This window comes from Stegodyphus dumicola, chromosome 2 (assembly GCF_044657685.1).
Source record: "Stegodyphus dumicola isolate Sdum_Otavi_A_Nest chromosome 2, ASM4465768v1".
NCBI classification, from domain to species: domain Eukaryota; kingdom Metazoa; phylum Arthropoda; class Arachnida; order Araneae; family Eresidae; genus Stegodyphus; species Stegodyphus dumicola.
In genome coordinates, this window is record NC_140769.1 from 240,867,494 (window position 1) to 240,883,660 (window position 16,167).

Genomic DNA, 16,167 nt, shown 5'->3' on the forward strand with positions numbered 1-16,167 from the left:
TTTTTAAGATAAATTACAATTCTAGCCGGAGCGCACCAGAGCCCTAAATAAGATGAGCTCCCGTACTTCTTTTTATAAAACTGAACCATAATTTAAAGAGAAAAAAATTTAGAATTCCTAACATTTTAGTTTAACAATAAGCAGACTTTGCAATACTCTATTTCCCTAGAAATACGAACTTATGAGAACATGAGACGTTCAAGTAAAGTCTCCTCACTCGCATGCAAAACCCTTTCCCTTTAGGAAGAGCAATAAATTTGGGGAAGTTTGTTTAGGAACACGTAAATTTCTCGCCATGCCATCATATCTAGTGTATTGTTATCGATGTTTACAGTTAGTTATCCTTGCAGGAAGGAAAATTTGTGTTCTTAAATGTGCGTTAAGTGACAGTGAGTACAATAACAGTGAAATACTGAGCTAAACTATTCAAGCACGTCCTTTACATCAACTTCCCACATTATCCACTAATGGGGTGGGAAGTGTAACCAGCAACTTTACATTCATCCTTAGGAGTCAGATTCAGGACTCATTTTACCCCTGGCACACATCTGCTTGATGGCTATAATTATATCAGCAGAGAGCCGCAGTCAAAGAGAATGCTCTCTCTCACCAAGATTGCCCTCATTTTTTTGTTTCCACTCATTCATACCCTCATTCTGTTTCACCCTGGAATTTTCATCAGCTGTACTTTAAGTATATTTAATTTTTGTGATGATAAAATAACTTCCCCCCTACAATCAGAGCTTAAATTGGACCGATGCTTTTTAGTTTTTGTAATAAATCATAATTCTAGCTGGAATGCACCGGAGCCCTGAATAAGAAGGCTGCGGTACTTCTTTTATGTAATTGAATAACAATTTCAGTAGAAATTTTATCGATAAAATTGTATTAAAATCGCTTATTAAATTTTATAATTTTCGCTTATAATTTTTGATTAAATAACAATTTATAAACATTAATTAAATAGCTATTAATTAATTTGATAATAATTAACTATTTAATTTTAAAATTATTAATGAGTTTAATAGTCATTTTATTTATTTATTTACTCTTGTTCCTCTTTGCTGACAGTCTTCCATAGGGCTCCGGCACTTATAATCTTAGAAATTAAACCCTGTATTGATCTTTTCAATTCAGATGTTGTAAAACACAAGAGGATTATCTACTTAAATTCCATGCCAAAAGCACCTTTTGTAATAGAAAACAAGGGCCCTATACTATATTTCCCTATTACCAATCTCTTCACAGGAATTCTGGATAAGATTTTAAGTGTTATCATTTAACAAAGACACAATTACAAAAATTTACAACAAGGATTCTCCCCTGAGAAGGGATTTAATAGTTTCTGGGGGAGGGAATGCAGAAAGATTTTTATTTAGCTATTAAGTATCATGTATTTCCAAACATAAAACAATCAGTGTATAAGCCAAAAGTGCATTTTTACTTCAAAAATTTACAAAAAATGTCAAACCAATATATTCAGCTAAAATGAAAAAAAAAAAAAAAAAAGTCCAATCTTATAATGTTCAAACAAGCTGCAGTGGTGGCAAACATGTTAAACAGGTAAAAAAAAATAGAATGCTGTAACATATAATAGTAAAATGCCAAACTAATCAAACTTCACTAACCAGTGCTGTCTGGGAGAGCACATATATTTTGGGACATTTCTTCAAAAGTTTCATTGTTCATTATATGTATATAAGTTTGCGAAGCCAATAACTTATTATACTTTTGCTAATTTTTTGAACTATGAGTACACTGAATATAGACAATAATATTAGATGTAACATGCAAACCAAATGCAGCCAAAATACTTGTCAGATCATTACAGTATAATTTTGGATACTTTATAATGTAATATTTATGACAATCTATAGTAATCACATATTGCATTAATATTATAAATAGTACTCATTATTAGGAAACATTAAATATTCAATAAGACTTAAGAAAAATGCAAATCATGAATTTAAATTTATGTAAATTTTAGTGAAAGTGTTATGTAAATTCAAACTAGGCAAAAATCAACTTTCAATAAGCAGAGGGTTCCTATCTGTTTTTAAAAATTCATAGTCTTTTCATACAAAATCAACATACATCTAAAGCTAATTTTAATCTGATTTTAATTTTGATACTGACACGCATCTTTCCCATTTATTATAATGCAATTTTAGGATATCTTTTACCCTTAGGGGTCATATATTTATTTTATATTTTTAGAATTAAAAAAAGAGATTGATAAAATTGTAATAGCAACTCTAATCAACTGAAAACGCATTTGTAAAAATTTTTGAGAAAGACTTAATGAGAATTTTATTGGCATTGTTTGGTTTGTAATATATATATGTAATAATTTTGATACATAGTCATTCTGGCAGAATGGCAAGAAGACACGAAGATCGGGAGACTAGATTCCGACAAATCACCAATCTTTATTTTCAAGCATATCACATAATTTCTTAGTAGATAAGATATTTCCAGCTCATAAGCAATTACAACATTTTTTATATGCACATTATATCATCTTAGAATAAAAACAAAGGAGGGTATAGCAGCGAGACATTTATGAAGAGGAAGCAACGGAAATGGATGATGTAGTTTATTTGCCAGCAGTATTTATACTAAGTCTGATGTAATTGTAGAGACAAGCTAAGATTGGTTAATTTGAGGTTGTTACATAACATAGGATTTCAAATTTGAGTAAACAGATTAATTTAGGAGGAGAGCACCAAATCTATAACCATTAATTTTGAGGTTGCCAATTATTTTTACAGCAGCTATCATTATTTTCTTATATCTAACATATATATATGAAATGATTTGGAATGTCAGTTGACATAAAGAATCAAATCTGAATAAATGTCTTATTTAATGTCTATTAACATTTGATTCAAAACTATAATGAGAAATATTTAGCTCTAAATCACAAATTTAATATTAATAAATAAACAAATGCATCAATAAAACAAATCCAAAGTAGTGTAAATCATTTACTTTGTATACCTTCTCTATCCAGATCAACACAATAAAGACCTTCCTCAGTTCCAAGAACTAACCTGTCTCGATCTAAAATTCAAAATAAATATGTTTCAGTATAAAATTTTATGTAAATTAGATCTGATATGTAGCAAAAGACAACAAAAATGATTAGACAAGTATATTTGCTCAAATACTGACAGTATATTGAAAGATAATGTTATCCAGTCTGTGGCATAGTTAGAAAGGTACTGAAGGAGCAGACTTTGGAGATAGCATTTTTTTACAAGAAACAGTTTTATTTTTGAATGATCCTTTTATGTTTATTTTTTTATTGTTTTTAACATCATCATTTTAATTATTTAGTTAATAATTAGTTTTCAAATATTATACTTACATCTAAAATAAATAAAAATAATTAACAAACTCTTTTCTTGTCTTATTACAGTGCAAATTCTTAAAAATAAAATGATAAAACTTGTGACTAAGTGATTTACATTTCGCCTACACTGTAGTGGCTGCAGCTCAATATCAGAGACATCAATATTGACAGTTATGCTTCTGACTTTATTAGAAAGAGGAGGCAGAAAAACCTAGCCAATATACTACACATAACAAGAATTTTAAACTACAAATGCATGTTCAATATATTTGCCGTTCCAAATTCAAAGGTTTTATTCTTTCTATCCAATAAATATGCTGCATTCCAATTTCTCACAAATATAATCGCAAAAAAAATTCGGTACCAGTGCAATTTTTTCCCTTCCCCCTTTCTTTCTTTTTTACTTTTTTTGTCTTTTCTTCCCTTTCTTTCTTCTTTTTTTTGGGGGGGGGGGATGTCAACATTTACTTCTTGTGCTGCCTATATTGTCACATTGATTACACAGTCAATCAGATATTTTAATAATTTTCTTTGAAAGTAAATAAAAACATTGCAGACACATCTTTTAAAATTTAGACAAAAAACAATCCTCTTTTATCTAATGAACAATATTGATTTACATGGGAGACAGAGGAATTTCATTGTGCAGATGTGTCAACTATAATAATTTATACCAACCGGCAATTTCAAACAGAAATTTCATAGCAGCAATCACTTAATTTATCTTACACAATAAGTAATATTGCTGTAATTATTGCATACTAATAATTTTCATTGAAAATAAAGAGAAATCTGTGCAGATTTTAAAATTTAAAACAAAAATATTATTTTCGACATTTTTCAACAATATAATCTTTCTAACTTTTTGCTTCACAAATAAATCTAATCTTTCATTTTATCTTCCCATGTAATATTTTAATGTTTTGTAATCTTTTGGGTCTGCACAGAGAAGGGCACCAAACTCTGAGATCATGAAAAGCAAAAGATGTTCTGGTTATGTGACAGCATATATTAACACTTATTGACACCATATATTAACTAACTGCCTTGTTAAGTTTCATTTTACTTCATTCATTCATTTTATGTTAACATTTAAATTCAGAGCATGAAGAAAAATAAGCAAGAAAATGTTATATAGCATAATTAAAATTATTACATTTAAATTGCGCTACAATCTACAAATGAACATAGTTCAATTTTTCAATAATTCAGCTACAAATGAACATATGTTATTGCAATTAACAAATTGTTTAAAATAGACTAAGCTTTTGATTGCTTAAATTTTCAGCAAACAGAAAATCATACATAGATAATGTCCATATGGGTAGCAACTGTTTAATCAAAAGCAATTTTATCCTAACACTAAAAAATAAATAATTAAGTAATATAATTTTATATTAGTATTAGTGTATATTATAATAAGTAGCTTTTCAATCCTTTGTAATGAATTTACTGTTATTGTATTCATTGGGAAAATAAAATAAATTAGTGTGTAAATTTGTAACTTCTAAATTTAAGTAAATTGAAAACATTTCTTTCTAAAATTTTTGGTTTTATTATTATACGTTTTAATGCAATATGCAGAAACTTATGACAAAAGAGTTGCATGCAAAAGTTTTAAATAACTCTGAATATGAAAAATGTTAGAAAAACATCAGAAAATTAGGGGAAATTATAATTAGGGGGGAAATACCAGAAAACCTATATCAAATTCATTTAAAATGCAGATAATTTTTCTTCAAAATTCATACCAATCTAAGACTAAAATTCTGCCTAATTTTAAAATTAAAACAGGTATATTTTGCATAATATAAGCTTAATTAACAATATTTTCAATTTATGCCAACTCATTTGTAAAGTGTGGATAGTGGTACTTTATTACTGAAATGTATTATGTTATTGTTGCTTTATTCAATACTGATACAAACTTACTGGACATAATTTATCAATTAAGCTAGACTGTACTTATATATATCATATTAATGTTATGTACAATATCTGGCAGAAGGTCTGGAACATGTTATTTAAGTATACCAGAGGATTACTCTAATTAAACTGAGGATGAAGTCAATAGACTAGCAGAAAATTTATTTCCAGGAACACTGAAATTTTTTCCCTCGCTGACATGAGAAATTGGCATGAAAAATTACAAAAAGGAAAGATACACAACAGATGAAAAGTTTAAAAGCCGTGCATTAAATTTTTATAATGCCTGCATATTTAGGCAAGTATAACATTCACTTCTTCAATCCATGCACTGGAACCATTTGAATGTAAACAAGCTGGTGAGTTAAAAAAAATATTCAAGAAAAAAAGCATATTCATGAAAAGACTGTTACCAAAACATAACTTATTTCATAAAACATCATGTATGAAAAAAAAAAAAAAAAAAAAAAAAAACACTTAAAAGCAAGTTTGAAGTATAGAATGAACTAAGAAAGGAGCAGAGTATCATTAAAAATGGTGTGATAGTTTTGCTCATTTTATAAGGCAGAATTCAAAAGTGTTATGATAAGCCAATTTTTGTGTGACATTGACAGGAATCAAAAGCAACTACTGAACAGGCTTAATATTGGGCTATTGAGCTGTGCATTAATAAAGGTGCAGTTTTCAAATGAAAAGAATAGACTTAAAAGTAGAAAAGTGAAAACTTTGAACATAGCAAAAGTCTCTCATTGTAAGAATTTCCTTGGCTGAATTATGTAGGCAAGTATCAAAAGGAGAACTTCTTGAACAAATTCAAAAGTAAAGTGATGAATCTAAATTATAAATAAGACTATTATATATTTTTAGCAGAGGCAATTTTTCAAAATTAAATATGCTTGTGATTTATGATATTTTTAACTGAAACTTTATATTATTTATTTTAGTTAGTGTATGTATTTTATATGAATATCTTAACTTAAGTGCAACATATAACAGATTTATTTATAATTTCCTCAGCTTTCAGCATGTACTTTTTATTTATTTTTCACACAATTTTCCTCTTTTGAGTAAATATTTGGAAACATCTCACTTTAAAAAATTACAGAAACCTTATTTTAGCACATGTAAAAAACACTCATTAAAATTTATACTTTAAATATGAATGTTAATTATAAACTACAGGGAGAAAGTTAAAACTATAAAACATAGACTCAAATGTAAGAGTTAAACAAAAAATAAGGTCAATTTTTAAATATAATATTACCAATGACTGCAGCAGATAAGGCATTTTTAACAATAGAAATAGTATTATCTAAAATTTCTTTGGCTTGGAAAACCTAAACAGTAAAACAAAGAAAAATATAAGTATCTAAGTACAATATAAAATAATATATATATATATATATATACATAACATTTTGCAGAACTATTCAGTTGAACAAGAGATTGAGTTATTTTTATAAAATGGTTTTCTTACAGTTCGTGATGGCAGTTTATTTCGGCGAAGAATTCGATGAAGCTCTGTAAGGGCATCAACCCATTTGTTCTTTTCACTTTCTCTATCAACTAACATAAGAGTTTGGTTTTTTAAACCGGGAGGATCCATCATTGAAGTAGTAATCTAAAAAAAAATAGTTGATTAAATAAATGAAACAAGAAACCTTTCAAACAAACAAACAAACAAATCTCTTTTTATATACTTTTGTTTGCGAAAATTGCAACAGAATGAAGGAATCATCAGAACTGAATGAAATTTGCTCCACAAACAACTTGCAATAACACAAAGAAATAATTACATTTATTATTTATACAGCAATACAAGAATTTCAAATGCCCAAAATCTGAATTTGATGAAACTGCTATACAATAGAATAAGAGGATATGATCATCATGGCATTAAATAAGACAAGTTTGAATGTCTAGCTGAGGACTAGCATTCCATTTTGCTTTTAATTGTTACTAAAGTTAATCTGTAATAACTGCAGAACAAATTTGATAAGCATATGAAATCCCATAAATTTCCAGTAGAGGGATGGGCAAGAAGAAATCGTTTCTGGTGTGCTGAAAAGTCTCAAACTTTTCTAGCAATATGTGGATAAGCTTTGTCTTTTTGACATATATTTTCAGGAATGTATTAAATGAAAGGTATTAATTACTTCAGTCTCCATAATATCTCTTCTGAAGCAGGTATGAACAGTGGTATGAACATGGGTATAAGCCTGTTTCTCTTAAAAAGTCTTTCAGGGGGTATCCCTTCTTTTCTGTGTAGTGCCGAATGGTGAAGCATATAATAAATTTAAAAAAAGGCTATTAAAACTGAATAAATTGGTCATATATGAGGAGGATTTCCTTTACATGATATCTTAATAATACAGTAGGTTTCTGGTTTGGTTGATAGGAAACTAAGCACAAAAATAAATTTCTAAATATTCACATCCAGCATTCTCTGCTTTTTACAAGGCTTTGTAATCAAGACTTTTGCATTCAGAGGAAATATGTAATACAATTCCTCCTACATTCAAAACTTATTTCTCCAATCTATCCTTAAAATTATCAGGACATCCTAACACATTTACTTCTTGTTCATCTAACCTATGCTCAGTCTTCTGATATTGAATGATTCTGTTTTATGTTCAAAACATTTCTAAGTGTGATTTCAGGCAAGCAGATAGATGCCAATTATATGTTACAAGTTTACCTCATTTCTTTGCATGCCTTTCCAAAAACATAAGCCCTATCTTCATTCTATAAACATGTTTCATGTAATCATTCAACAGTTTGAGTATCATGTACAATTTATATAAAGTACTCATTATTTTTAAACAGAAAGCTGTTAATTGGCCTTTTAAATAAGTAAAAACAACCTAAAAATTCCCTAAAAGACAAATAAAAAGAAAGAAAGAAACAATGAATGAGACACTAAATATTTGAATATATATGAACCTGTTTGAAGTATGAGATAGGTTCAGCTTTCAGATAAAATTAATTCGTCTTTCATCAAGACAAGGCAAGAATGGTGAAAGGACAGATATTTATAATAGTGAAAGAAAAAAAAAATATCAGACCACTCAATTGGAAGACTTATATAAAAGTAAGAAGGAGGTCTGAAACATCACTGGAATAGGAAAACCCAAAAGCAAGCAAGAAAAAAAAACCAATTGAAGGACAAATTGCCAAGTAATTCATAAAATATTAGCAGAATGAAGAACCAAGATTGAATCAGAAAACTCATTTGAAGAACAAATATCTAAAGAAGTGAAATATAAAGAATAAAAAAAATTAACAACAAAAATACCCATTTAGAAAACAACTTGTAAACACAAAATTAACAAGCTTGATCTCAGTCAGTTAAATGCAGTGCAGTTACAGCATAGCACCAAATCAAACAGGAAACTAAGGTATTTTTTTAAATTTTAAGCTAATAAGTATCTGAGAAATAAACATTGACAGTAAGCACAGTTTACAATACTATACTACAGAGGCTTGGAATTAAAATATGTTTGATTTAGGAAATTATCTAGGAAATATTCCCAACAGTTTTAATCTTTCATGTTTATGTGGCTTTATTCTTAATTTAATAATTTCTAAACAAACTTTAATTCATCAAAGATTATCACATAAAGAAATAAATTATAAAGAATTCTCCTTGAGAAAGCATTATGCTAATGAAATCTTACTCTAAATATACAAGGAATATCTTTTCTATTGGCATGAATAACATCAGATTCCAGCACCGAGTTGACTGAGAAATCTTCATCTCTGAAAAAAGATATATTATCGAAATGAATAATAAATTCTTAAATGAAAAAATTAAAGTAATAATACTAAGATTTCCTTTTATAATACAATAGATAAAGCAAATTTGTGCCCACATAAAACATTTTTTCCTATTTAAATATGGAAAAAAAAAAACATCCCCCACATAAAAAACATTCCCCATATTTATTTCCATATCTAAAAATTGTGTACAAAAATTGCTAAATAAATAATTCTTTTACCTCATATCCAATACCTGAGACACACACACATATGGCTGAGCACTTTTGTCTTGTGCTAAATCATATAAAAAAAGCTTGAAATCACAAACAACAACAAATTGTCTCATCCAACCTTTCTTCACACCCCCTGGTTTTGGAACCTATGAATAAACACATTAAAATCAATCTTCATTAAAGTTACAAGCCAGATTATTCTTTAATTATAAAAAATTAAACATCCATACTTATGACAGTTTCTAATAATAAAATAATACATACCTTCACATAACCTTCATATGCTGTGCCAATGCCTCGGGTTGGATCTATTCCTACTGGTCTTTTAGCTAAATGAAATGAATAAAACAAATTCAGACAATTAAATGTAATTTTGATTAATTGATATGTAGAACTTATAAACCCATTTAAAAGGTTTTGTACTGACTTTGGTCTGGAGGCACAGGGCACATTGCAGGAACTCTCTCTTGACATGTCACATGGCAGGCAAAACCACATACTACAATAAAAATGTAAGAAAATGCGTGTTATGTTTAGCATTTCCTATAATTTTCAATATGGGATAATTTGAAAATGTTTTGACTGGTTTCATTATTTACAGGGAGAACCTTGAACAAAATCAAAGGCAAATCTTTGTATTCAAAAAAAGAGAATATGATTTTAAAAGAAAATTCTCTGCATTATTTCAGCATTATTATTACAAAGAAATTATATTTAACAGTTCTAAAAATGACATTTTCAGAACTGTACATAACTGTTTCAGAAAATCACATTTCCAGAACTAGTATTTGTGATTTCTTTAACATTTGTTATAAATTTATATATTTAATCCATTTTAAAATGAGCTATCTGATGCAAGTTATTTTAAAAACCAGTAAATCTATTTAAAAAAAGAAAAGAAAATGAAGATGAAATTCACATTTTTCCTATCTATTTTAGCAATATTCCTCACAGAAATGTAATATCATAAAAATTGTGAAAAATGTAGAATGTATTTAGGCTAAAACCTTATGCAATTTTCATTCAATTGCATGACCTAGAAGCTTGATAAAAAAAGGTGTAATGATCTCGCTTCCTAGCAGAAGAAACATGTTATCTTCAGTACCTGGAACTGAAGTATGCCATTAGTCCAATTACTTAAGTACTCAGCTTTAACCTGAAGGTCCACAATTAGATACTTGCCAACAGAAGCCATAAATAGATGACACTAGTTTATCTTGGCCCAAATGATCGCTGCAAATAGTTTTGTGATAGCAGATATGATGTGAATGGCTTATTTGAAGCAATTCTCCCTCCTAACCATAGACTCCAACCTTCAGCAAACCTTGTCAGTAGTCAACGCGCGAACGACATTTTTACAACTTTGAAAATGTGCGCGTAGCGTATGTTGTAATTAACCATTCATTAATTTTAAATTAATAATTAATTGTAATCAATTTTATTACATTTAAAATCCATATACATATAAAACTGAATAATTAAAAATATACCTTGTAAATTATATGCACATTTAATTAGAAATTTTCTTTTAACTCCTCAAGCATTCACTAATAAAAAGTACTTCAAATCACTACTAATCATAGAAAAAATCAGAAGCTATAAATCATATCTTTATTCTGGATATGATTTCTACAGGGAAATAAAATTTAAATAACCAAGAATGATACATATAAGTATTAAACAAAATACGCATAATTTATGAATGCAAAGATTTATATGTAGCATGCTTAGCAAGCTTAAGTTCTGATTTTGAGAATTTTTTTTTTATAACACAGTTCTTCATTTGCCTGCATATTTATTTTTTCAATCAAAACTGCTTCAAGAGTTTTAAGACCTAAATTTGGTCGAAATTCCGTCTGATTTTTTTTAACAATAGAAAAAATTCTTTCGCAAGCTGCATTTGAATGAGGTATTATTAAGACAGCAAGCATTACAGAAGGCAATACTTTGTATTTAATACACTAATTCATATTTTTTAATTTGGCAATTTCTCCCCATGCTATATCAATACGCAAATCTACAATTTCTTTCAAATCATCTACTTGATACATGGAAAATTCAATTTCTACTTGATTAAGACATTTTTCATCAATGGATGGAAAAGTATTCATCAAGTAAAGAACAGATGAAAATGAGACTTCAGTTCTCAAGTTGATGTCAGCAACTTCAGCATGTTTTAGAAATGGATCACTCAGTGGAAATTTATCAATTATATATGAACATGCAGTTACAAAAAAAGCTCGCACAGAATTGAAAAATGATTCACTTCACTTTCATTCAACTTGGCATTTTTTAAATATAGTCTTGTTTCCGCACCAATCACTAAATTTTCATTTTCTTTTTGTTTACTATACTTCTGAAATGGAATAGACGTTAGAATAACATCTTCATTTTCTTTAGAAATTACTGATGGTTTTACGAATCTAACAAATAAATTCATTAAAAGTTCAAAAAGTTCTCTTCTCAATTTATGTATATAAGGAGCTTGTTGTTGCAAATTAATATTTACTGTTATAAACAAAGTATTTTTCAAAAATAACAAGTACAATTTGGTGGTCGGTGACTGTAAAATTTTTTTAATGTTTTGCAATCTCTTTCCTTCATTCTCACTGTTATCTGGTTTATCTCCAAAAAAATTTATCACAGCATCCCATTGTTCCAAAATCCTTGTTATAGATTCTAAAAGAGACAACCATCTCGTACTGCAATATTTCAAAATTTTATGAGATTTTGCATTCTGTCCCAAAATTTGTTGAGCAACTTTGAAGCTATGCTTCCGTTTCGAACTTTTCTCCAAGTAAAAATCTATATCTATTATCAACATTTCAATTTCTGAGCCAATAAATTTTTCAGTAGCTTTTTTTGCAGCTATATGCAAGAGGTGGCACGGACAACCTCGGGTGATTATACTTGGTTGATGCATTTTGATAAATGATGCTACACCTTTAAACTTTCCAATCATATTACTAGCATTATCTGAAGAAAATGATAAGCAATTTTTCCATTCTAAACCTTTGTTTTTAAAGTTTTCATTTATACAATTAAAAATACCTTCTCCTGTGCATTCTAAATCCTATTCGTGCATTCTAAAATAGAAATCAATGAAGTAATTATCACTCCCTTTTCTTTACTGTAGTATGTTATAACCAATGGGTACAGTTTGTTATCATTGTTATCATTACTTCCATCAGTACTTAGAGAAAATGATGTACTGCACACTGATTTTATAATATCAGCAACAGTATTTTCTGCAAACGTTTTCACAATAGCAGCAGTTTTGGTATGACCGCAGCTAAATTTTTTTGCTATGGCAGAATCCGGAAACATTGCTTTGAAAAGCTCTTTGGAATGATCCGAAACAGAAAGCGATATATTATGTTCAATTAAAAAACGAACAAAATAGCATTCGGCTTTTATAGGATCTGTTTCATCATCTTTTATTAAGAAATTTGTTATTTCTTTAGATTTTACGGTGCCAAGTTCTATATGCTTTTGAGAAAACACATGCCGTTTACAGTCATCTTTTCCGCCATGAGCAACTGAGAAGTCTTTGTTGCATACACTGCAGTGTGCGTGATTCACAGAAATTTCGGACACTTTAATGCATGGAAATTCTGAAGAATATGAATCTTTAAACTTCTGCTTTGATAATTTTGGCTTCTTCGTTCGAGGCAGCATTATGAATAAAAATCTTTCACCTGATTCACAGTTCACAAGACACACGCTAAGCTCTCGCCGTAAACTACACAATGCAGCCGAATGCAGCCTAAACACGCATCAGCGAGGAACCTGGGAGACAGACAATTGGGTGGAACTATTGATAAGTCGTTAACGGTTGGAGTTACTGATCTACGATTGGCTAATTCTTCAAAACTAGGAACGCACTCAACACGTGATATATGATAACACGAGTATTCAGCCAATCATCGGATGAATTAGTTGGTTCCATTTTGTGTACTGGTTCTCCTGCTCTTGTTTCTGTAAAATCCGTAGTTTTTTCCATACTTTTCATAGCTCATAGTTTTTCATGAATTTCCGTAGAAACTACGGAGAATCCGTAGTAGTTGGAGTCTATGCTCCTAACCCACCTCAATGCACTGGAGCTTATGTATAAGTACTTAGCTGGGACTAGTACAAAGGCTCTTCAGAACTACAGGAATTCACACATGAACTTTACAAATCATTCTTTTCTTACAGATATGCCTCTGAATGCAATAGGCTTATTTTCATTAGAAATTTTATACTGTGCTTTTAGGAAAAGACTTGCATAGTGATCTCACTCACAGAAAAGATTAGGTTTCTAATAGGCTGCAGACAAAATTTAAATTAGAGTTTCATCTATATAAAATGCTTCTAATATAATTTCAAATATCACTTAAAATTTTTATCAATAATAAAGAATACAACAATAACTGAAACATAGAAGAGTTTCTGGTATAATGAAAAATTATTAGTGTAAATATTGAATGCATCATTAACCATTTCCTTATATTTTTCTTTTAAATCATGTATGTACTGCCAAAATTTTGTTACAAAAGTATAGTATATATATATATATTGTGACAAAAGTATTGTGTAACAAAAGTATAACATTAATTTTTATTAGGATCCAGAGTCGTAGCTAGGGTTTTCAGCACCCAGGGACAATTGAAGATTTCACGCCCCCTACTGCTTGCCAAGGATGGAAAACATTTAATTCTAAAATGTTGTAACATCAGTTTGGCGCCCCTTGGATTCTGCACCCGGGGACAGATGACCCCCCTTGCCCCCAATCTAGCTACGCCCCTGTTAGGATCTTATGTATTTGCAAGATGCATTCTTTCCTTGTCAATATTTCCACCTAAAACAGCAGTTACCCTAGTTAGAACAACCCTAATTTTCTTATTTTTTTCTAAGTTTTGTTTCATCTTGAATAGATAGATTTTGCGATTCACTTTAAGAGCAAAAAAAAACTAGTCATCTTACATTTCTTTATAGCCATTTGATTGCTTTTATTGCATCTGCTTCGCATGACCATTCAATATCATATAATATCTTAATAATGAAATGCATATCATTTCTTCTTCTTCTTCTTCTTCTTTTTTTTTTTTTTTTTTAAAGGTTAAGCATTTCAATAGCTTGGTGAAACAAGGGAAAAAATGCATAAATTTCTTTTAATAAATTAAAGTGCAGGGTAACTTGCAGATAATAAATTCAAATGCAATGTAGCTCACAGATAATACTGTGTAACAATATTCTAACTAAATTAAATGAATGTGCTGTGCTAGGCATGTAATGTGCTATTCCAATATGTTGTCTTACTGTGGTTTGTAGATGTTATCAATTATTATCTTTGAACTCTTTCACCATTTGCTTTTGTATGATAAAATAGCTCCTTTAAATGATCTTGTAACTTTATTTCCAGCTTCTGTAACAGTTACTCCTGATACATTTATTAAACATGTGTACGGCAGTTGTTTGTTTTTAATTAAATGGAAATAAAATATATTGGTCATATAAATAGATTATAATTCTAGAATGATTTTTCAAACAGTATTATTGTTTGTCTTCACATTCCTTTCTTTTCTGTCGTCACTCGTAGAGATTTTCTTTTATTTCGTTTCCTTCAGTGATAGGTATTCCTGAAATTCTTGTTATGTTTTTCATACAATTCTAACAATTCATTCATAGTTCACTTTCATTTATGTTTTCCACTTTTTCTACTTCTGTACTTTACATCAATCCAAATCTTCTGCTTTTCTCTCTTCATGCATTAACATTGATATGTTTACATCTTTTTTTTTCTCTTTGTAAAATACAAGTATTTAAAAAAATGCATCAACTTTTCTTTTTTATTTCTGCTTTACTTTCTTTTCTGTAATGCTTACTCAAGTTGACAGGTAATAAGTGATATTTTGTTGAATTCTGATAAAACACAAAATGACTAACAGAATAAATTGAAAATTTGCATAGTAACTTGTTATAATAGCAACTGCAATTTCAAACTTACAAACAGTGAAGAGCAAATGTAGAACACAGTTTACATATTTATGCACAGTGCCAGAGTTTTTCCACACATATTACTGTGGTGCAATAACATAGCTCTGAATCTGATTCAATTAATTAATCAATCATTATAATGACATTTATTTGTATTATTTAAGAACAACAACATAAATATTTGGTCTTTTTAAAGAGCTATTAAAATATTTTTAATTTTAAAAATTTATTATTGTTTAAAAAATGAAATAAATTTTCTAGGCTAAAATATTCTATGCTTGAATTATGTTTAACTGCTTGCCTGATTATCCCAAGTTATCTCGGGTTTGTATATATTGCAGGTAATTATTATCCCGAGAAAACTCGGGCGAAGCAGAATTTGTTAGTACGATTTCGTTTATCATCATTTTACTCGGTCTGGAGGAAATGAAAGGAAATATTCAGCTTTGATTGGCAGTTTGCCAAACTTTGTTGGTTGCACAGTTCTCTTGGAGGGACTGGTCGCATGTATCCCTACTGTATAGTATACGTTGGCTTGTGAATTAGTAATGTATAAAGAAGGATGCATGCGTTGAAAAAAAAATAAAATAATGGTGATGATGGAAGATAGCGAAAGTGATGATTTTTCAGATAGTGATTATGAAAAGGTGGAGGAAAAATTTAAAAAAAAAAATTCAAATCCAACAAGACAGTGTACTCTGTGCTCCCATGAAAGAGATTCCAGCGGTAAGCCAGTAAGAAAAGAGACTAGATACCAGTGTAGAACGTCAGGTATCACTCTGTGTTGTCTCTTGTTTCAAAAACTATCATACAAAGATTAATATTTAACTTTTTTTCGTTTGCCCGAGATAACTCGGAATAGTAAACTAATATTAAAAATAAATGCCTTTACACCTTCAAAAAATTAAAAAT

The 16,167-nt window shown here is 29.2% G+C and overlaps 1 protein-coding gene across 1 annotated transcript in view; it reads right to left on the reverse strand.

Moving 5' to 3' along the window:
* Positions 1-16,167, reverse strand: part of LOC118197739 (serine/threonine-protein kinase Genghis Khan-like) — a 464,691-nt gene that overhangs the window by 50,286 nt on the left and 398,238 nt on the right. The window contains exons 27-33 of the mRNA XM_085811939.1: positions 9,704-9,775; positions 9,541-9,605; positions 9,283-9,422; positions 8,962-9,043; positions 6,762-6,905; positions 6,549-6,621; positions 3,004-3,066 (exon numbers count right to left, since the gene is read on the reverse strand). Coding sequence (XP_085668065.1) covers positions 3,004-3,066; positions 6,549-6,621; positions 6,762-6,905; positions 8,962-9,043; positions 9,283-9,422; positions 9,541-9,605; positions 9,704-9,775 — 639 coding nt within the window. The remainder of the gene's footprint in view (positions 1-3,003; positions 3,067-6,548; positions 6,622-6,761; positions 6,906-8,961; positions 9,044-9,282; positions 9,423-9,540; positions 9,606-9,703; positions 9,776-16,167) is intronic.